The sequence below is a fragment of the Lutzomyia longipalpis genome, chromosome 3 (genome assembly GCF_024334085.1).
Source record: "Lutzomyia longipalpis isolate SR_M1_2022 chromosome 3, ASM2433408v1".
In the NCBI taxonomy this organism is placed as follows: Eukaryota; Metazoa; Arthropoda; class Insecta; order Diptera; family Psychodidae; genus Lutzomyia; species Lutzomyia longipalpis.
The window spans coordinates 15381761-15405006 of NC_074709.1; the positions used below are offsets into that span (position 1 = coordinate 15381761).

A 23246-nucleotide genomic window follows, 5' to 3' on the forward strand; every position below is an offset into this window, starting at 1 on the left:
ATTTGCTACTTCACAACTTCTCCTGATATATTTCCCCTTCGGAAACTCACCCCTTATGTTATCGAACACAATCATGAACGTGTTGCGCCTCGAGGTTTCATCTATTCCTATACATACAAGCCTTTTTTTCCTGCATCGTCTCTCTATTTAAGCTATTAATGATATACAATGAGCTTGATAGAACTGTTAGAACACTAAACTATTTATTGTTTTTAATTTTTTAAGATTAATAGCTATACGAATTAATACCTAATATTAATTCGTATAGCAACCGAGGAATGGGTAATGAATATAAAAATGAATTATAAAAAAAATTGAAAGCATTCGAATACATACTACATATATGCCTTGAATTGAAGTGTCTATCGCTAGCGGGAATGCTAACCATAGACACTGGACATTCTAGGCACCAGTCTATGTGATTTAATTAATTGTTAGTAAATTTAAAATTGTTTTTAAGGTAAGTGTCCTGCTTGCTTCTTACGCCTGTTTTAGCTGTGATTCTTTCTTCAAAGAATTAGCTGTGATTCTTTCTTCAAAGAAGCACAGCTTCTGTGTACACTCAAAAATGCAAAGTCGTCAGATCGGGCTCAAACTTGGGATGAGCACGAATTAGGGTCCCTACATTCCAAAAAATGGTGGCGCCAAAAATCTTTCCGGCCGTCCGGCCGGCCGGCCGGAACCTTTCGCTAAATTACAAGAGAACGGTGATAGATAGAGACTTGCGGTCAACGGCAAAGTTCATATATCGGGTGGAGGACATCCGATTATGAAGTCAAATCCAACCCCCCACCCCCCCGTCCGCCATTTTGGATAACCATCAAATTTTGTTTTCGCTATATCTCAGCCGCTATTATAGCTAGAGGGCTGAAATTTTGATATGTTATAGGGGCCATCAAGAGCTTTCCAACGATACCTCATTTTCGAAAATCGTTTAAGCCGTTTAGTCAATATGGCCGCCACAATTTTTCATCGAAAATCGACCATAACTCGAAAACGGCTTGACCGATTTTGATCAACCCGGGGTCAAATGAAAGATCTCAACAAACCCTACAACTCTCTAGAACATCCAAAGTTTCAAAAGTGACCGCTAGGGGGCCAAAAATCAAAAACAAAATTTTCGATGAGTTTTCGATGAATATCTCGAGCATCGCTTTATAGAATTGCTTCAAATTTTGATATGTTATAGTTGACTATAATATCTATCACCATGCCAAAAATGAAGAAAATCTATGTAGCCGTTCCGGAGATATCGCGTTTTAAAGTTTACATGTCATATCTTGAGTTGTATAAGTCCAACGCCCCGCGAAGCGGGGCGTTTTATATACACATATAAAATAAAATAAAATAAAATATATATAAATGCATAGATATATACATTATATATATACATATAAAAATGCAAAGATAAATATATATAAACTGCAAAGATAAAAATTAAATATAGCATGGATGGAACAGTATAAAGCGAAAGAACGGTAAGTAAAACTTACGGGCTGTGATTCTTTCTTTGTCAGTGAAATGTGAAATTGACGGAAAATTGAGGATGGGCAAATTTTGAGGAAGGCTTTCTCGCGTACCGAATCACAGCCAACGCCCATGATTAAGGCTTCTCACAAATTATCTGCGCGTTGGCTGTGATTCGGTGCGCGAGAAAGCCTTCCTCAAAATTTGCCCATCCTCAATTTTCCGTCAATTTCACATTTCACTGACAAAGAAAGAATCACAGCCCGTAAGTTTTACTTACCGTTCTTTCGCTTTATACTGTTCCATCCATGCTATATTTAATTTTTATCTTTGCAGTTTATATATATTTATCTTTGCATTTTTTTTTTGTAAACATCTGAAAGTACATTGCTTCATAAATGAGTCACAAAAAAAATAGGCCCAACCGTTTCGGAGGAGTTCACTTGCCATAGCAGACTTCTTTAGTGTTATTCAAATACATTATACAGTAGATTGCGTTAGTGGTAGCGAACACGAGTACCATAATTAATCTTTAGAGAGATTTATGGCAGAAATATATCATAGTCGCATCGGACAATGTAATGAAGATGAAAGAAGCTTATCCTCATATGGTGATAATTCGGGTTAGTTAGTTTTTGTTGGTTTGTGTTCATAAACTCAAGAGAAACTTTGCGGAAAAAATGCTCAGGCCCACCTCACCCCCTTTATTATACCAACTAGTTCATCATTTGATATGATTTATCCTTTCAATGAAAAGTTTCCTAAATAATAAAAATCTCTCTCTATTCTAAAATGAATTGGTGGAATACACGCACTATGTATTTGCTGAATATTGTTTCTTTCGAAAGAAAAACTTATACACTACACATAATCTCTTCATAATATCTCCGTGTGACAAAATCTTTATCAAGAAAAGAAAGCCAATACATAATAACGTGTCTAGGTTTATAGAAGTTGATATTCCACAATATAAAGACTACAAGAGTGTAGTTTAATGTATTTTTGTACATTTAATTTATTTTTTTTATATCTACCTTTTTTTTTTAAATTATTGTTTCTCAAAAACAAAAAAAAACTTCTGATTGAAAAATACAAACAAAACTATTTTATGTTCATGTGTAATCAAACTTAACCATATTAGGGTAGATCTTACTGGGTGGAACAAACTCAAATTTTGGAGTGCTTATCCATTAAGTGTATCAAATCAATTCCCTTTGGTTCACTCTTATGTGCATCATCTACCTTTTTGCCATAGATGCCGTGTTATCTGTCGTCTTCGTCTTGCTGGCCAAGAGACTCCTCTTTCAGCAATCACCCTATAAATTCCGTCTAGTCAGAGCGTATTCATCACTTTGGGTATTTCAGCTATCCACTTTTTCATTCTCCGGGAAAACGGAGTTGGGGGTGGTTAATGTCAGTTTTAGACATTGATTTGTTTATATTTTCCAACCAGCTTGCCTGGATTTTTCCGACACTTTCACTCCATGCAAAATCATGCAAATTTTCTCACACTCTTTTACTTTTTTTTATTTTTCCATCATCACCTATACCGCCCGGAGCATTCGTATGGTATGAAAAACTCGGCGTCAACCAGAAAGTTTATTCCATCAGCTTTTTTGACAGTGAAAAACTTTTTCCTCCACAAGTAAAGGGGATGCCATAAGAATAGAAAAAAAACAGAATCTTGACATTCATATTTTTCTCCCCATTTATTTTCAATTAAATAAGAAATAAGAAAATGTGTTTTAAGCCCTTTTGGGGTTGGTTCCCTTTTCTGTCGATTTATCAAATTTGTCACACCCCTTTGCCAAAGAAAAGACTATTTTCAAGCTAAATTTTATTTATTCCCCCTTCTTTATTTTTGGTTTCTATGTCTCGTTTTCCCCAGACATAATCCCAAAATTAAATAACACTTTAATTCATAGAATTGCGGTTTACGGATTGCCATAATCTCATGAGATGGGACACCCAATTCATAAATCAGTCGTCTAATAGACTACCATTTCTTAATCCAACATCCACATTCTTTTTCCGTCCAGCCCATTGTTTAAGCAATCTAATTAACCGCCACTTTACGTTATGTACTGATATTAATCACCCCTAGTCGAGCCCTAAAATCCCATCGACCAAAAGAGAGAACTTCCAGATCCTAGACATGGATAATTCCCTTTTTCTGTCTTATCTGCAACAACAAAAAGGGTGGAAAAGTGTGACGAAACGAAATAGTAAATGGAAAACTCACTTTTTTCTTACTTTGATATTCATTATGTGCCACCTTGGGGTAAAATCCTCTCTTTATGTGCAAATGCTAATATGTACACACATGATTACTAAATGGATACAACACCAGAGAACACAAAGGCAATATCAATATATCGATGTTAAAGCTATTAGATGGTTAAAATATTTTATATTTTTTTTGTTTGCACAAGGAAATTCAAATCATAATAAGAAAAGCATTAGTGTTGATTGAAAAAACTTTCGTTGGTCTATTAATTAATTTAATAGGTGGTTTTGATTAAGTTGCTATAGGAAGAGGTGCATGAATTTCATTTAATTTCTTTCGCTGTTTAGTACTAATTGTTAGTTAATAATACATTAGTATAATGTAAGTGTCATCGTTATATTTAATTAAAAGTACCTAGAGGAGAGCGATGCAAAAAAAAGTCACTTAAGGGTTTAAAAAAGAAAAAGTTGTAGGGCAAAAAAAGGAAATTAGATAGGGGAGGGCGGGGCTAATAAAGTCACTTAAGGGTTTGGAAAAAACTTAAAATATCATATTTCCTAGCTAGATAGAACAAAATGATCTGAGAAAGAGTTGTAGGGCAGTAAATTTCCTAAAGAAATGAGCTATACATTTCGCTTTATCTATTTGGGAAATATAATATTTTGAGCTTTTTCCAAACCCTTAAGTGACTTTTTTAACTCCGCTCTCTCCTATACATTTCATTTTATCTGTTTGGTAAATATAATATTTCGATCTTTTTTGCAAATCTTTAAGGAACTTTTTTGCCCCGCTCTACCCTACTATTATAAAAAAAAATATATCACTAAAATGGTATTTGCGAAATCTAACTTCAAAAATTATACAAAAAATCTCAACCAATTTCCTTGCCCGAAATATTCTAAATCACTTCCTTTAACAGAATCTATTCCATTTCTGTGAAAATATGAATTTTAGTAAAATTACCGAGTGTACTACTTAATATATGTAAGTACAGTACACAAATCTGGGTTATAATACCTACAATCCATTAAATTTTAAACCTGCATGAGAACAAAATTATTTTAGAAGTTTTAGGGTATGCCCTGCACTTCATAAAAATAAAAAGTTTCTTATCATGGTATAAAGGAGCTGAGAGGTCCATGGAAAGATACAGAATTTCAAATAATTTGTCTCTATTTCTTTCTTATTCACCAGAATTCCATTACATCTTCATCGTCTTAATCATACCACATTCATGATTCTTCTTTATAAAAGTTAGTATGACAAACTTTATGTTCGTTATAAAAATTGTATCAAGTTTCTATTTCTATTAAAGACATCAATATAGTGAATTGTAGGCAGACTCAATAAATTATCAATCAAACCACTATTATTCTACGAGGTAAATTGTCGCTTCGCTCCAATTTACCTCGTTTAAAGGCAGATTTGGGCCACTTATCGATCCCAAAAGAAAAAAATTGCAAAGAGAAGAAATCAATTTCATACAACACTTTAAGCGCCAAATTCAAAAATTCGCAAAAACTGCATGACTTCTATATGAGGGCTACCTGAAGGGGGGCTTTGGGGGGAAATGAATACGGCCATCTGAAACGGCCTGTTATAAGGAGCCTCTGTACCAAATTTCATCGCGATCGGTCAAACGGTGTGGATTTGTATAAAAAAGTCGGAACAACGATTACCAACAAACAGACCTTTCTTTATTATATAGATTATTCCATTCCAACCCGCAAAATTATCAAAAAATCCATTAATAACGTGCAGACGTTATGAAAATTGTTTTCTAATAAGTCATAAATTTTTATTTGATTTATTAATTTCTATACAGCCCTCATTGTTGAGCACTGTGATATCGTGCCATAGCGATGATGATGATTTATTAATTGAATTAAATTATTAAATTTATTATGGCTGGTTGGCTGGATATTTCTTTATGTAAACCTTTCAAAGCATTTATTCGTAGCTACTCCAACTACTACATCTAAAGTGTGCCTAACGACCATTTGAAAGTATTACATTTTTCAACGATTAAAATACTAGGTTGTAAAATACCAACTATCTAATCTCATGCTTTTTTGCGAATTTTTAAATATGCGCCCTAAATATATACATACATAAACCATGATTGGAGGCTCAGATTGACTACTTTTTTATAATAAAAAATCCTGCTATCTGATCCTTCAGCAGGTAAATAGATTCAATAGCAAGATTTTTTGATTTATAAGATTAGTTTTTATTGAAATATTGATTGCCATGTTTCTCCAGGGTGACTTTTTGTTAGGTATTTCTTATTAGTTGGTATACCACAATCGTGGCATACCAAGTATTGTAATCGTCGGAAAAACCGACCACTTCAGATCGGGCTCAAACTTGGTATGAGCACGTTTTAGACATCCCACATTATGAAAATGGTGGTGGAAAATTTTTGATCCGGCCGGCCTGCCGTCCTGCCGTCCTGCCGTCCGGGACTCTAAACTTTGCCTTATATCTCGAGAACGGTGAGAGATAGAGCCTTCAGGTTTGAAGTTTTCTATAGAAATGTGGGTGTAAAATTTAATTTTTTTGCATTTTCAAAATCCAAGATGGCCGCCATCCGCCATTTTGAAATACTGTCAACCAGTTTCCTTATAGCTAGAGGTCTGAAACTTTAGTATGTTGTAGTGCTCAGTGAGATGTTTTCATCGATAACTCATACTTGAAAATCGGTCAAGCGGTTAAGCAAATATGGCGGTCTAAAGCAAAAAGTGTTTTTTCGATATAACTCGAGAACGGCTTGACCGATTTTGACCGTCTTGGTATCAAATGAAAGGTTTCAAGAAGCTCTACAACTGTCTAAAACATTCCTAGTTCCAAAAATATCCGCAAGAGGCGCTAAAATCAAAAACAAAAATTGCCTAACTTTAAAGGGCAATATCTCCGAATCCCCATCATCGATTTCTTTTAAATTTTGATATGTTGTAGCCTGACTCAATATCTTTCACCAGTCCGAAAATGAAGAAAATCTATGTCGCCGTTTAGGAGATATGGCCATTTGAAAAATTCTTGAATTTGAAAAGTTGTAAGAGCCATATCTCCTGAACCGCTTGCCCGATTTTGCTCATCTTGGTATTAAATTAAAGGTTTTGCAATTCTCTACAACTTTCTAGAACATCAGAAACCTCTAGAACCATTTCTTGAGGACAAAAAGTGCAAAAAACTGTTTTGGTGAAACAAAAAACCGCCATTTTTGTTCTAGATGTGACTTTGAAAATTATTGAAATTTATGTCAATTTATAGCCTATTTTAATACCTTTCCAAAACTAGTCAAGAATTTTCTATAGGTCTTATAGAACTTCAGATATGAGCATTTTTATCTTTCATATTGATGAATTTCATAAAAAAAATCAACTTTGCCTACTAATCCTACTTACAAATTAAATTACAACGCATAGACTGACCCATCCGCGTTGTGGTATACCAACTCTAATAACTGGACGCGTTATGATTGACTTTGTTTATGTAAATGCGGGATTATTGTATAATGTCATTTTTTATATACTACCGGTTAAGAAAATTACAGACAAAATTGAAGGGGTAAAGGTTTTATGTGTAATGGGAGTATATAGTTGGTTTAATTAGGAAAAGAAAAGGAAAATGCAAAGGGTCGATGACTCGGATGCACAGAAAACATACTTTGTCACACACTCCCAGACAGTTTTATGTGGTTCCCCAAAGCGTAATTTGTAAAACTTTAAGACCGTTAATGCGCCTTTCTTAACTTTTTTACGGCATCCAATTTTGTCCCAGAATAGGAAATTACAAAAAATCCTTTTTTCGCAGAACAATCGATTAATCAACATGAATCTTTTATGTGTTTTGCACAAACATTATGGAATTTTTTTCCCATGGACAATATTTGATAGGGCTAGGAAGACATCTAGACCATAAAGAGGACGTTCAACGCAATTTAGTATGTAAAACGAGAATAGAATTATACTGCAAATATAGACCCTTTTTGCACTTACAACTTGCGATTGCGATATAGTACTTTCGCTTCGCCATCACAGCTCGATAATAAACGAGGTAAATTGTCGCTTCGCTCCAATTTACCTCATCCCGCTTCGCGGAGATTTGTTGCGCTTCGCGTAAATTTTAGAAAGAGAAAAATTGTGATGAAGCATGCACTTATAAATACCAAAAAAAAATTGTAAAGGGAAGAAGTGAATTTCACACAACATTTATGGCACCAAATTCAAAAAGTAGTCAAAAAAGCATGAACTTTATATGGGGGCTACATGAAGGGGGGCTCTGGGCGGAAAATGAATGTCGTTGGTAAAAACCGCCTGGTATCAGTAGTCTCTATACCAAATTTCATCGCGATCGGACCTACGGTGTAGAAATGCATAGCTGTACAGACACGAAATCCTTTAATTATTATATAGAAGAAGATAAGCGGAATAAAACACAAATAGGTACATATATTATCTTTTTCTTCAATATTGCTATCCAACATTAAATTAAAACTCCATCATCTGATCTCGATTCCACCCCACCCTCTTTAGAATTCTCCTCTCATTCGAAAGCTTCTCGAATTTCTGAATAAATAATAAAAGTTCTTTTTATGGGATAGGGACAGATGGAAGAGAATCCTAGATCAAGCTAAGGCTGTGGAGGACAGCTGTAGCGCTGGTTAAGTAAGTAAGTAAGTTTTTAGGTGCTTTACTAACATAAAAAAGCTTCGTTGTAAAGGAAATAATTAATAAAATTCTTGTATTAAACGTTTTCTATATTATTTATGTTGTTCGGATCAGCAGTCAGAAATAAATAAAAATAAAAAGACTGCTGATTCGAACAACATAAATCATACATTCATCAGTCGTTAAATCCACAACAAAGTTTTCTATATTTTTGTATTCTTTCAATTTTACCGTTTGTATAAGGATTCAGTTTATTTTCTTTGTTAGTGTCAGAGACGGGAATAATTTATTGTGACATTGGAGTGCTTGTTGCTTTGTCCGCAAATACTAAATTAACGAAATGTATATATACTGCGCCTTTTCCAGACCTTTCTGAAACAATGAATAAATTTACATGACTTGGTGAATGAAGGTGATTTATTGGGACTGAAAAGGCACGTGGTATTTGGACCTTTTCTATCATTTTTTATACTTTTTCGCTTCCACTGAAATACTAAACTATATTTGTACTCACTTTTCTCATCACCCAACCAAAGGGGATGAGGTTAGCAACAATAGTAAATGTGTAGAATTGAAAGACAATTTCCTAATGGTGTTGAAATACTTCAGAAAATTGGGAAACTCGCTGTAAAAGTTCATTGTTCATTGCTGCAGATGTTAGAAAATAAAAATGTGAGCATGGTGTTAGGGTATAGTGCACTCGTGGTAGCAGACAAAATAAGAGAACATATAGCCCAAAGGGATTCAGTTCATGGAATGTCCTAGTCAGAATATTCCAAAAATACACGATATTACACAATAATGATGCGAAATTGCGTATACATTTCGTAGGGCATTTGCATGGCTCAGCAACCATCAGCAACTACTCAATTTGCATTTTTATTGCACCATTGGCGATTTACATATGCAAACACCGTTATCCATTCTATGTGCAACAATACAATGATGCCAATTCAATGTGATATTCCCTTGGCGAAACTTTCTTCAACTCCTTTCACTATACCTACAGCCGCCACGCATTAGAAAATCTCGGGGGAGACACTCATGCAGATATCGTTATGGCAATTGCATGAGAGATTTCGGCGGAATTAACAGTCTCTGGGGAGAGCTTAATATCTTTTGCCATAACAAGTACTCTCGAGCAATCAATGAAAAACGACCGATTACCTTGTACCTTGTAGCAGTTGTAAATGCTTTTGAGCTATATGTATGATTCTTTAAAATTAAATATATATAAATGCATAGATATATACATTGTATATACATATAAAAAAGATAAATATATGTATATAAACTGCAAAGATAAATATTAAATATAGCATGGATGGAACAGTATAAAGCGAAAGAACGGTAAGTAAAACTTACGGGCTGTGATTCTTTCTTTGTCAGTGAAATGTGAAATTGACTGAAAATTGAGGATGGGCAAATTTTGAGGAAGGATTTCTCGCGCACCGAATCACAGCCAACGCTCAGAAATTTTGTGAAAAGCCTTAATCGTGGGCGTTGGCTGTGATTCGGTACGCGAGAAATCCTTCCTCAAAATTTGCCCATCCTCAATTTTCAGTCAATTTCACATTTCACTGACAAAGAAAGAATCACAGCCCGTAAGTTTTACTTACCGTTCTTTCGCTTTATACTGTTCCATCCATGCTATATTTAATATTTATCTTTGCAGTTTATATATATTTATCTTTGTATTTTTATATGTATATACAATGTATATATCTATGCATTTATATATATTTAATTTAATTTTATATGTGTATATATAAAACGCCCCGCTTCGCGGGGCGTTGGACTTATGTAACTCAAGATATGACATGTTAACTTTAAAACGCGATATCTCCGGAACGGCTACATAGATTTTCTTCATTTTTGGCATGATGAAAGATATTATAGCCAATTATAACATATCAAAATATGAAGCAATTCTATAAAGCGGTGCTCGAGATATTCATCGAAAACTCATCGAAAATTTTGTTTTCGATTTTAGCGCCACTTGCGGTCATTTTTTGAACTTGCGATGTTCTGAGCAGTTGTAGGGCTCGTTAATATCTTTTATTTGAGCCCGAGTTGATCAAAATCGGTCAAGCCGAGTTATGGTCGATTTTCGATGAAAAATTGTGGCAGCCATATTGACTAAACGGCTTGACCGATTTTCAAAAATGAGGTATCGTTGGAAAGGTCTTGATGGCCCCTACAACATATCAAAATTTCAGACCTCTAGCTAAAATAGGGGCTGAGATATAGCGAAAACAAAATTTGACAGTTGTTCAAAATGGCGCACGCGGGGGTGGGGGGTTGGATTTGACTTCATAATCGGATGTCTTCCACCCGATATATGAACTTTGCCGTTGACCGCAAGTCTCTATCTATTACCGTTCTCTTGCAATATAGTGTTATATTCCGGCCGGCCGGCCGGAAAGATTTTCGGCGCCACCATTTTTTGGAATGTAGGGACCCTAATTCGTGCTCATCCTAAGTTTGAGCCCGATCTGACGACTTTGCATTTTTGAGTGTACACAGAAGCTGTGCTTCTTTCAAGAAAGAATCACAGCTAAAATACAAAGTAGCCAAATCAGGCTCAAACTTGGTTCATACCAAGTTGCTCATGCACGAAATATCGAGTAGGTACTTTTTAAAAAAAAATGTGTGATCAAAATAAATTTTCCGGTCGTTCGGAGTAATATGGCAATTTTTATCCATCATCTTATAAACTTTCACATAAAAATTCAACCTTGCGTCTTATATTTACCTAACAAATCAATTACAAAGCATAAAAACTTCTACGCGTTCTGAAACACCAACTCTTATAAATGGATGTTATAATTGAATTTTATACGTTCCGTATTTATTTCTACTTATGTGGAAACTTCCGCAAAATTTGATGGGTGTTTGTAAATAAGTCCGTACTTTGTACCTATTCAAATGAGAATATCTGGTCGAACCCTAAAATTATGTACCAAAATGAATTTTAGTATTGGAATTTGGCTTATAGCACCCATCGATCTATTTTCTATAGAATATGTGCTCATGCTCAATCATTTGTTGATGTAACATAATTAAATGTATTGAACCATTATTGTGTAAATTGCTTGTTTTGCATAAGCTCGATTTATTGGGTATACGTTTCCAAACACCTAAGATTTGAGGAAGGACAAAACGACCAATTTATAGAATAGTTTGCAGATTGTTTTGAAAATATTACAATTTCGGATTTACATAAGAAGATCCTTCATTAAAATACTAATGACTCGAAATTATGCTATTGAGTGTATTTCTGTGTATATGTAAATCTTTAACGCAGAAACCGCGCAAATTTTATTTTTAGTCCCAAAGGGAAACTCCACAAATAAATTTCCAAGAGTACTCCAAGAGGGCTTTCTTTAAGTTAAGCTAAATTGGAATCAAAATATTCACCCACATATGTATATCAAACAATTAGGTATGTATGTACGTATGTACTATGTACTGTACATATTTCATCGACCCGCAGCTTGAAAGACGAGATTAAGATGAAGGGTTGGTTATACAATTTTTTGCTGGAAAAAAAAACTCATAGTCAAGAATCCTAAAAAAAATTTTTCATGAAATCATTGATCAAAAAAGAGAGAATCATAGCAGAGAACGGCATATACCTACCTACTTAGTTGTTTAAGTATAATATCAACAATGATGGTATCCCCTTCACCAATTAAATAAATAAATAAATAATTTATTGATGACTAGTCAACCTGAGCCCCTAATCACGTGTGTGCAAATTGCATTTAAAGCTATAATAAGGGAAAGTCAGGGGGTGAATAATAAAGTACCTCGAAAAATGTTTAAAATATAAAAAAAAAATCCCGTTATCTTACCCTTTAGCAGATAAAAAGTGGGAAAAATCATTTTTGCGGGGGCACTTTTAAGGGGAAATAGGGGCGGAATCCCATATAGCGCTTTCAACTTGATTGACCCCCTCTACCCCCATACAGAATTTCATCACGATCGACCCAGCCAAACTGACTTTTCATCTCTATAAGATTTAAAAGATAATTTTTCCATTTTTTTATCGTTTCCAGAAAAAAAAACAAGAGATTTTATTTAATATTACTTCATAACGAAATGGAACACCAACTATTTTAGCTGTGTTTCTTTCAGACACAGCTTTTGTGTACCGAGCAAAATCGAAAGTCGTCAGATCGGGCTCAAACTTGGGATGAGCACGAATTAGAGTCCCCACATTCCAAAAAACGTATGCGCCAAAAAAATTTTTTTTCCGGCCGGCCGTCCGTCCGGCCGTCCGTCCGGCCGTCCGGCCGGCCGTCCGGAACCTTTTGCTAAATTACGAGAGAACGGTAATAGATAGAGACTTGCGGTAAACGGCAAAGTTTAAAAGTCGACTGGAAGACGTAAGATTATGACGTCAAATTTTACCCCCCACCCCTCCGTCCGCCATTTTGAATAACCTCAAAATTTTGTTTTCGCTATATCTCAGCCCCTGTAATAGCTAAAAATCTGAAATTTGCATATGTTATAGGGGCCATCAAGACCTTTCCAACGATACCTCATTTTCGAAAATCGGTCAAGCCGTTTAGTCAATATGGCCGCCACAATTTTTCATCGAAAATCGACCATAACTCGAAAACGGCTTGACCGATTTTGATCAACCCGGGGTCAAATGAAAGCTCTCAACAAACCCTACAACTTTCTAGAACATACGAAGTTTCAAAAGTGACCGCTAGGGGGCCAAAAATGAAAAACAAAATTTTCGATGAGTTTTCGATGAATATCTCGAAAACGCCATTATCGATTTGCTTCATTTTTTGATATGTTATAGCTGACCATATTATCTAGCCCCATGCCAAAAATGAAGAAAATCTATGTCTCCGTTCTCGAGATATAACCTTCCAAAGTTGGCATGTCATATCTCGGGTTCTACAAGTCCAATCTTGATCAACTCAAGCGCAAATGAAAGGTTTCGTGAAATCCTACAAATGTCTAGAACATTGCAACTTCGAGAAATGACCGCGAGAGGCGCTAAAGTCAAAATCAAAAATTTCGAAAATTTCGAACTCGAATATTTCGAAAATGCCATTATCGATTTACTTCATATTTTAATATATTATAGTTGAGGTTAAGACCTTTCCAACGATAGCTCAAACTCGAAAATCTATGAAGCCGTTCCCGAGATATGGCGTTTTAAAGATTACTTGGGGGATGACTTTTCAACTTTTCTCGACTTTGCGCGTATTTAAATTAATTTACGCTCTAGTTTGCTCTCACAAAATTGGTACACTGAAAGAAACACAGCTCTCGTAAGCTTGGTCAGCTTACCAGTACATTTTTTCTTTATGTGTACGTAATAATATACGTACAAATTATAAATATACTAGTAAACCCTAGCCCCCAATCACGTGTGAGCAAACTTCATTTTAAGCTATAAAAAGGGATGTATATTAGTAGGGGGAATGAATAATACGGTACCCCAAAAAAAATTTGAAATAAAAAAATCCCGTTATCTCATCCTTCAGCAGAGAAAATGGGGAAAATCAATTTTTCTGTGGGGGCGCTATTTTGGGGGAATGGGGCGATATCCCATATAGCGCTTGCAACTCATATTGACCCCCTCTACCCCCATACCAAATTTCATCAAGATCGGCCCAGCCGTTTAGGAGGAGTTCATGTGCCACAAACAAACTTTTCAGCTTTATATATTAAGATTTTTTATCTATATTAGGTATACATACAAGCATATCATTTTTGATATTCGTTCAACCCTATTCCTTACACACAATGACCTAAACACCCTGGAATCTTATAGAGCACATGTGTGGTTAATGTTGTGTTGAAAACAATGAAGTGAATTGATGCGGAGTCGGAGGGTGACCTCTTCTATTCCAAAAGCAACGTTCCCACACCCACACGAGTTGGAGCAGATGCTGTGAAGTTAGAGGAAGTTGTGACAATTCTTGAAAGTGGTACCCACTCTACCAAATTTTTCCATGGACAGAGGACGGAAAAATACCATTTATATCAGGGAATCACGAAAGGAAAACTTCTTAATTGAATCTACTTGCTTTTGGCACTTTCAAATTCCTAGCTTATATATTGAATTTGTGTGAATTTTCGACACAATAAACATAAATTGATTTTCTTTTCACATATAATAATTTGATGGTTGAAAATCAACTTAACGCGATTTTCCAACATGAGCTATATCGTTGGAAAGATAAATGATCCCTACAACATATCAAAATTTAAAACCACTAGCTGATATAGGACTGAGATAAAAGCAAAAGTCAGTCAAGGTGGGGGTGGATTGACCTCATCATATGATATCTTTCAGTCGATATTGATATCGATATAACTCTTTACTCTTTATTGCAACTCTTCACTCTTACCTATCCCTCGCAATATAGTGACAGGAATCTTTTTTTTGCAAATACGTTTATGAAGGAGTGTACCCTAATTCATGCTTATACTAATTTTGAGCTCGATCTCATGATTTTCGATTTTGCTCACTCAGTACATACACAAAAATTTGTCTGAAAGAAACATAGCTAAACATGTAAGAGAGAATGACGTTATTTGTCAGTCAAAAAATTTTAAATGGCTTTTTCTTCCAAGTTATTAAATGGAAAAGTTTCAAATATATAGAATTAAAAGTCTTACATACTTACCCTCAACAATTAGCTGTCATTTACATGTGATCAGATCATAAATTTTGAAGTAATGTAGAAAATAAACAAATTTCAAAGCCTTAAAATTTTCTTTTCGCTTTGTTGAAAAAAAATCAGTTTTAGATACTTTTCATTTAGGGATTTTCCACTTTGTCTATTTTTCTCACTACCTGGAGATCAAGTAATTTTGGAAAGGAAACAAAATGGTCTAAACGTAAAAATTTTAAATAGGGAAAATCATGGATGATGGCATCTTCAAATAATTTTTTTTGAGAACAATTTATTTTTAAAAGTGAAAATATTAAATTATAATCAATATATTAGGCATATTAACGACAATACAAGCAAAAAAATTTCTGGAAAATCGCTTTTGAAATTCTCCTAGTTTCAAAAATAGTTTGACGATCCCTTATTTGAATCAAAACATATCACTTGGGGTGAATTTAATCAGTAGCGTAAATCAAATGCAACTTCGTATGCCTATTAGTGGCATATTTTCTAACTAAAATTTTTGTCAAAAAATCTGAAAAGTTTTTTTTTAACTTGTTTTATTATTTTTTTAATAAAAATATAACTATGTGGAACTTACATATATCATTAATTAGTAGGTATTATTTATCAATTTATTTCAATTATAAAAATAAAACAATTTATAGAATAAAAATTAATAATAACGCGTCTTCCAGTTTGAACATTGTTTTCAGTACCATTTAATGAATTATAATAAAGGTTTAATAAATTAATTAGAAGGCAGGTACAGGTACGCAGCTCAGATTATTGAGTATTATTATTATTATTATTATTATTATTACAAAAATTTTTAGGTTTCTATGAGGATGTGTTTCACATGCTCTTTCCATGTCCATGGTATGCGAATGAAAGGGAGGAACCTGTGAACTGCTGCAATGCTGTATCACTTAACTTTATTGTTATGAATATGTATGTGTACATGTATACTATTGATTTGGCAGTCCAATAAACTACGAAACAAAAATTACAAAAATTATATGTTTATGTCGTTTATGTAGTTCAAATCCCGTTTCTTATTTCAGTGAAATCTATTCATTGAAATTCTTTCAATTTGAATGAGATTGAAAACATCATTAACACTTTTAATGATATTCATCGTAGAGATCGTGGAAATGTGTTGGAATCGCAATAATTTTTCAATGAATTTCCTTGAACATATGATCATATTCTCTCTCTCACTGTAGCAGTTCTGTCGCAACAGTTGCACGGTCAAGATGATTACAGTTCTACTAGGTCTACTTTTGCTTATAATTTTAATTGAAATTTACTTTCGCACACGTCCTGTGTATGTTGATATTGCTCGTAAAATCAATGGACCACCAGTTTTATTTTTTCTCTCATGCGTGAAGTTTTTGGTTTCACTCACAATGGAAAGCACTTTCTGGCATCTTCGTGATTACGCTGCAACTTATAAGAATACTTATAGATTTTACGCCTTTGGACGTTTATCGATTAATGTGATACGCGCTAGAGAAGTCGAGGTAATAATAATGACCATCTTACATGATTTTTTTGTTACAATTTTTAGTAGAAAAAAGTGTTAAAATGGTGAAAAACCACCGGTACTTTTCCATGAAAACTACAAAAAAAAATACATAAAGTGTGGAAAATTTACGATCAAGTCAATTATAATGCCTTTGTCTATAATTTTCTTATCTGCTTTTATATGTAAATCTTAAGTCTATTTATGGATTTGTACATATCAGAACTAGCGTGATTTATAACTGACACATGGAATAAACCGAATCAATGATTTAAAAAATAATTAAAAATTGAAATTAGATCGTAAAGATTGTTATTTGTTTTTCCCACGCAAACAAAAGAACAAAACCTAATCTTTCTTTTTTTTCAAATGTAGATATATCTCTCAGCCAATCGACATATGGACAAGGGACAATTTTACAAATTCTTTTCAGCATTCCTTGGTGAAGGACTTCTTATAAGTAAAGGCGAAAAATGGGCACAGAGAAGGAAAATTCTCACACCCGCCTTCCATTTCAACATTCTTCAGCAATTCCTACGGATCTTTCATGAAGAAAGTCATAAACTCGTAAAGTTTCTAGACAACAATATTGATAATGAACAGGAAGGCATTAATCTTCCTCCAGTAACTTCAAGATTTACTCTGAATACAATTTGTGAAACTTCTATGGGAGTTAAACTAGATTCCATGGAGGAACCCGATGAATACCGAAGGAATATTGTACTGATTGGAAAACTGTTAATTGCAAGAATTCTCAAGCCGTGGATTTATCTCGAATTGCCTTATAAATTGTTAGGCTATAAGAAAGAAATTGATCGGCCATTGATTCCAATACACAACTTTACGAGAAAAATTATTCATCAACGTAGAGAAGCATTTTATGATGGAAAAATTGTAAATTTTGCACCTGGTAATCGGGAAAATATCTATGAAACTAAGAAAAGAAGATATGCGATGCTAGATACTCTCTTAGCAGCGGAAGCAGAAGGATTACTCGATGCTGAAGGGATCCGAGAAGAAGTGGATACCTTTATGTTCGAAGGACATGATACTACATCTTCAGCACTAACCTTTATCTTTCTTCTCCTAGCTAATCATCCAGATGTACAGGAAAGAGTCTATGAAGTAAGGATATTAATTTATCAAAGAGACAATTTTTTCATTTGATTTTATATTTTTTTAGGAAATAAGATCTGCTGTTCAATCTAATTCTGGAGAATCTTTAACAATGCCTCAATTAAATGACCTCTCATACACAGATCGCGTTATCAAGGAATCTCTTCGCTTATACCCACCAGTTCCCCTCGTTTCTCGTGAAACGAGTGAAGAATTTCTACTTTTTGGTTGCAGAATCCCCATTAAAACAATGACGCATATACATATCTTTGATCTTCATCGCGATCCTGATCAATTTCCGGATCCAGAGCGATTTGATCCAGACCGTTTCTTGCCTGAAGTAATGGAAAAGCGCCATCCATTCGCATATGTTCCATTCAGCGCTGGACCTAGAAATTGCATTGGGCAAAAATTTGCACTATTGGAAATCAAAGCTCTCTTACAGCACGTCTTGCTTAATTTTCACCTTAGACCAGTTACCAAGTGTGAGGAAATTGTCTTCATAGCTGATCTTATTCTACGTAGCCGAGATCCAGTTCTAGTGAAATTTATTAAAAGACAGTAAAAGAATTTTAACTTTAACATAATGTAGTGGTAAAGTTTAATAATAAATAGTGCATTAACACGTCATCTGGAATTGTGTGGGTGTCTGATCATTTATTTTCTCTTTATTCTGGAATGTTTCCAGCAAAAAGCTTTCGATATTGAATTAGAGTTTTATTACCTTTTAAGATAATCATGTCTTTGTATACAGTTACATTGAATACGGTAAAAAAAAGTATGAAGAATCAATTTAAAAAATCTATGATAAGCTCATGTCTGCTCCTCAGCTCTCAAAGTTCACTGAAAAATAAAATTTCAAGTATGTTGATTATCGCTACTTTTTTGGACTCCACCTTTGCCCACGCCAACACAGATAATATGATAATTCTAAGGAATTCCTTTGCCTTGGCATGACTAAAACTATACACCAAAAAGTTCGATTTGGCGATCAAAATGAATTAGAAATTTATCTATTATTGTTTGATCTTTTATTAATATTAAAGTGTCATAACAGCATAATATTGAACTGAAATTGAATAAACTTCCCATCACCCTCTTATTGAGGAAAATATACTCAAAAACGATTAACTTTGGACTCTGCGATGAAATCTCACTTTTATCGGAGTTTTGGCACGCAGTATTATATCGCCAACAAATTCAATTTCCTCCCGCGTCGTCACTGGAGACAATGTAAACTCCATGAGAACATGCTGAAGAACAGTTTTAATCTCCAAAAGTGCAAATTTTTGGCCAATGCAATTTCGAGGTCCAGCACTGAACGGAACATATGCGAATGGATGGCGCTTTTCCACATTTTCAGGTAAAAAACGGTCGGGATCAAAACGCTCTGGATCCGGAAATTGTTCAGGATCACGATGAAGATCAAAAATGTGAATATGCGCAATTGATCCTTTTGGAATTATCTCTCCTTCTACCATCATATCTTCTGTGATTGATCGCGTAATAAAGGGAACAGATGGATAAATTCTAAGGCATTCCTTGATCACTCTGGATGTGTACTCAAGATCGTTCAACTCATTCATGCCCAGAGGTTGATTGTCGTTACCTTCCAAAGCAATTTTTATTTCCTGAAATATTATCGTAATTAGTTTTATTATTGTATTGTAAAAAAAATTAAAGAATATTAAAAATATTCTTCCAACCTCGTAAACTTTTTCCTGAACATCTATATGATGAGCTAGAAGTAAAAAAATAAAAGTCAGTGCTGCAGATGTTGTATCGTGTCCCTCAAAAGTGAAAGTATCCACTTCCTCCCGAATTCCTTCATCATCAATCAGCCCATCAGCTTCTGCTGCTAAGAGTGTATCTAACATTGCATATCTTTTCTTCTTTGTTTCATAGATATTATCGTTCTGGTCAAGTTTTATTAATTTCTCATTATCCAACAGTACGTCAAGGAAGTGCTCACGTCTTAGTTTTATAATTTTCCTTGTGAATGAATGAACAGGCTTTAGATGATTAAGCAGCTTCTTTCTATATCCACTAAGAGCGTAAATTGTTTCATTGTAGAACCACGGCCTTAGGAATCGATGCAGAAGAAGTTCACCAATTAACTGAATAGAATTCCGATATTCTTTGGAACCACTATATGAATCTAGTTTCACACCCATTGCAGTTTCGCAGACTGTATTGAGGGTAAGATGACTTGTAAGAGGTGGAAGATTTGTACCGTCGTCTTTTACAATCTCAGTCTTCAGAAGCTCTGTAAATTTCTCACACTCCTCATGGAACACTGCTAGGAATTCCTTTAAAATATTGAAATGAAATGTAGGCGTAAGAATCCTTCGGCGCTGTTGCCATTTCTTCCCATTGGCTGTTAGGAGCCCTGTGCCCAAGAAGGGGTGCAAGAAGTAATATAAGAAGTTTTTGTCACTGTGCTTTGAAGATGACATGATTGTTTCAGTATCACGACAATTTATTATGTTCATGTGGATCTGTCCAAAGCCCCAGAATTTATACGATCGATATTTATACTCTCTTGCCAGTTCTCTGGCCATATTGAAGATTTCAACTAGAGAAAAAAATAGTTTCATTAGTATGTATTTGCAGAAAATAACTCATTAAGCTTAATGAATTTTTGAATTAATAATCATTTCAGGATGTTTCATTTTTTTAATTTTTAATATTGCTAAACTGCTTAAACATGAATGTATAATTCAAAGACCTTAGAATAAAGGGGTTGAGTTAAAATAAATGAATGTACAAATAAACATATAATAAAGATTTTTGCAATATTTATAATATTTGAAGTGGCGTAAGTGGCTACTTGACCCTCAAACTCCCGAAAAAAGAGATAATAAAAGTTATTTTTGGCCACACAAATTCATGTTATATATGTATACAGTCGTGCTCTCGTGGTAGGACCGTCGTCAAAATGACTTCTCCGCGGTAAAACGGCTTCAGAATGAAGTATTTTGCCTTCGCAGTGGGACAATTAGTACTATTGGAAAGGTAGGATACTAATTGTCCCACTGCGAAGGCAAAATTCCTCATTCTGAAGCCGTTTTACCGCGGAGAAGTCATTTTGACGACGGTCCTACCACGAGAGCACGACTGTATAGCGAAATTGAACAAATCACCTGCATCTTTTAGTCTGACATAACCCATATTTCCAATTATAGGTCGCATAGGCACAGGTCCAGGTAAATTGAGCTTCTTTGCCAGATAATAATTTTTTGTAATCACCCGAAGAAACCTCCATAAATAGAAGCACACCAGAAGTGCTGCAGCACACTGGAGAATTGGAATGAGAGCCAGCATATTTTCACAAAAAATTTTTAACAACTTTTCCCACCAAATTCTCGCGTTTAACTGACGGTATTCTATTACTGTAATTCTCTGGAGATTTGCGTTATCAGCGGGGAGGAAAATACACAACAACCAGCCCTTATCAAAAGTAATCACTAAGAGGCTAACGATACATCTTTTAGTACAAATAGTCCCTGAAGTGTTTCTTATATTTAAATATGTAAACTATAGACTCTAATAAGCGCTTAGACAGTGTCTGATATTAAAACTATACATTAAACAAAAAAAAGCTCAAGAGACAGAAGGAAGGCTGTACTTGAGAAATAAAAAACCATCAACCATGTCGCTTAAGGCACACAGAATTATCGCAAAAATATTACGCGCGATTCTTCGTGTTTATCTGAAAGAGACTTTTTGTCTCTGGCGCTCGACCCAGCTTAGTCAGTAGGGCCAAGTACGTCGTTATAAACCAATAGTGGAATGACATCTGCAACAATGCAAACTCAAAGCGCACTCGACGTACAAAGGTCAGGACTGTAGCCAGGATTCCCTGATCGCGGTGAATGCACTTTACAGCATGTCGCGCCATCAGTTTGGGACGATTCACAGGGTCACCATGATCACGAGCTACAGCACGGATGATGTTGAGATTTCGCACGATGAAGATCAAGTTGCGAGGCATCTCTTTGAGGGTCTCCATTATAAGATCAAAACGCTGACGAGCAATCTTTTGCATGTATGCAATTTCTTCATCCGTAAGGCGAGTTGTAAATTTACCTTTTGTCTCCAATGGACGTTGTAGAAGGATTTCAGCAAAACGGTAGTGATCTGTTAAAAAAATTCATATTGCATGAGAAAAAAAAATTTGTATAAGTGTGACGTTATTTTGGCTTACGGAAACTTTACCTTTCACATTAAGCTTCGTTGCATACTTTTTCATAGTCTTGTGATCCTTAAGCACGATCGCTTCCCAGAAATGGCATAGGGAATCTCTTACATTGTGCGGAATAGTTTCATACAATCCATGATCCAGAAGCACTAATTCCGCTTTACCACACTTTCCATGACGAATAAGAACGTTTCCAGGATGGGGATCTCCATGAACGAAGCCAGTGTTGAAAATTTGTTCTGAAAATGTTGTAAAGATTTTTACGTCGATATCTGCTAGGTCAAATCCTTTTTTCTTTATTTCGTCTGTTTTGTTCATTTTTATCCCGTCGATGAACTCCGTGGTTAGAACTCTGGTACTTGTGAGATCCCATCGAACTTTTGGGATATAGACGTAGGAAAATTTCTTCAGATCTTTAGCGCACCGTTCGGAATTTCGAGCCTCATTTTCAAAGTCCAATTCCCTTTCGAGATTCTTTCGTATGTCTTTGATGATCCATCCAAAATTGTAATTCTTGTGGACAATCTCAATGATGTCTTGTAGAAAGATGATGGTACCGAGATCGCCGGAAAATCTTTTCTGAAGATCAATGTACTGTACTTTCACTGCAACATTTTTTCCGTCACACGTTGTGGCTTTGAAGACTTGGGCCAGACTCGCAGCCGCAATGGGCGTGTAGTTAAAATCTTTGTATAAATCTTCAGGACTTTTCCCAAATTCCTCCTGAAATACCTTCCTGACCTCATCTTTTTTCCTTGTCAAGCACTCATTATGGAGCTTTTGAAGCGTCTCTGTGTACTCAGGCGGTAGAATATGATTCACAGTCGCAAAGCCCTGACCAACTTTTATATACAAACCACCGTTTGCCAGACAGCCTTTCAGCATACGGTTGGCACATCGCAGGTGAACTTCTTTCTTTTTTGCACTATAAGCCTCTGTACCCTCCTCCAAGCCCCACAACGAAAATGTATAATCCAATGAGATCGAAACAGCAATTCGGAGTGAACGTAGAAATCTGGTTACAGCCTGAGTTGTCCCAAATTCATTGACAAATCCGTCATAAGCTAATCCAGAACCAACAAGACCTACGAAAATCTTGCTCTTAATAGATGATTTCGTTACATGTGAGCTCTTCGCGGAAGAGAACATCCGAACAAATGAACGTGTCTGCAAAAATTAAAGCTTTTAAAATAACTGGCTAAGAAATCTGGCCACATGGTTGATTTCACTCACAAACATAATAAATTTAAATATTTTAATTGTTTATGCAAAAAACGCATCAAAAAATTGCACAAGAAATTTGTACACGCAAAACAAAATCACTGGTGTACCAAAATAAAAAAAAAATGGGTGAGGTTAAATCCAAAATTGCGATAAGTATATACCT

General features: G+C 35.0%; 3 protein-coding genes across 3 annotated transcripts; 1 reads left to right on the forward strand and 2 right to left on the reverse strand.

Moving 5' to 3' along the window:
* Nucleotides 1–16225: 16225 nt before the first annotated feature.
* LOC129793375 (probable cytochrome P450 4ac1) lies at nt 16226–18295 on the forward strand. The gene is made up of 3 exons (XM_055833346.1): nt 16226–16540; nt 16918–17667; nt 17726–18295. Exons 1-3 carry the CDS (start codon nt 16274–16276, stop codon nt 18221–18223), a joined length of 1515 nt encoding a protein of 504 aa, XP_055689321.1. The 5' UTR covers nt 16226–16273; the 3' UTR covers nt 18224–18295.
* Nucleotides 18296–18672: 377 nt separating this feature from the next.
* Nucleotides 18673–21040, reverse strand: LOC129793372 (probable cytochrome P450 4ac1). The gene is made up of 3 exons (XM_055833341.1): nt 20802–21040; nt 19365–20233; nt 18673–19289 (listed from the first exon to the last, which is right to left on the reverse strand). The coding sequence occupies exons 1-3, from the start codon at nt 20980–20982 to the stop codon at nt 18786–18788; spliced, it is 1554 nt and encodes a 517-aa protein (XP_055689316.1). The 5' UTR covers nt 20983–21040; the 3' UTR covers nt 18673–18785.
* A 106-nt stretch (nt 21041–21146) lies between these two features.
* LOC129793369 (uncharacterized aarF domain-containing protein kinase 5) lies at nt 21147–23226 on the reverse strand. The gene is made up of 3 exons (XM_055833337.1): nt 23093–23226; nt 21877–23026; nt 21147–21798 (listed from the first exon to the last, which is right to left on the reverse strand). Exons 1-3 carry the CDS (start codon nt 23096–23098, stop codon nt 21347–21349), a joined length of 1608 nt encoding a protein of 535 aa, XP_055689312.1. The 5' UTR covers nt 23099–23226; the 3' UTR covers nt 21147–21346.
* Between the last annotated feature and the right edge of the window lie 20 nt (nt 23227–23246).

Bases quoted from the DNA above. Each gene is read 5' to 3' on its own strand.
- LOC129793375 (XM_055833346.1), top strand. From the start codon at position 16,274: ATGATTACAGTTCTACTAGGTCTACTTTTGCTTATAATTTTAATTGAA. The intron at 16,541-16,917 runs GTAATAATAATG...TTTCAAATGTAG, and splicing joins TACGCGCTAGAGAAGTCGAG to ATATATCTCTCAGCCAATCG. The intron at 17,668-17,725 runs GTAAGGATATTA...ATATTTTTTTAG, and splicing joins TACAGGAAAGAGTCTATGAA to GAAATAAGATCTGCTGTTCA.
- LOC129793372 (XM_055833341.1), bottom strand. From the start codon at position 20,982: ATGCTGGCTCTCATTCCAATTCTCCAGTGTGCTGCAGCACTTCTGGTG. The intron at 20,234-20,801 runs GTGATTTGTTCA...TTTTTTCTCTAG, and splicing joins TGTCAGACTAAAAGATGCAG to TTGAAATCTTCAATATGGCC. The intron at 19,290-19,364 runs GTTGGAAGAATA...ATAATATTTCAG, and splicing joins TTCAGGAAAAAGTTTACGAG to GAAATAAAAATTGCTTTGGA.
- LOC129793369 (XM_055833337.1), bottom strand. The intron at 21,799-21,876 runs GTAAAGTTTCCG...TTTTTTTAACAG, and splicing joins AACGAAGCTTAATGTGAAAG to ATCACTACCGTTTTGCTGAA.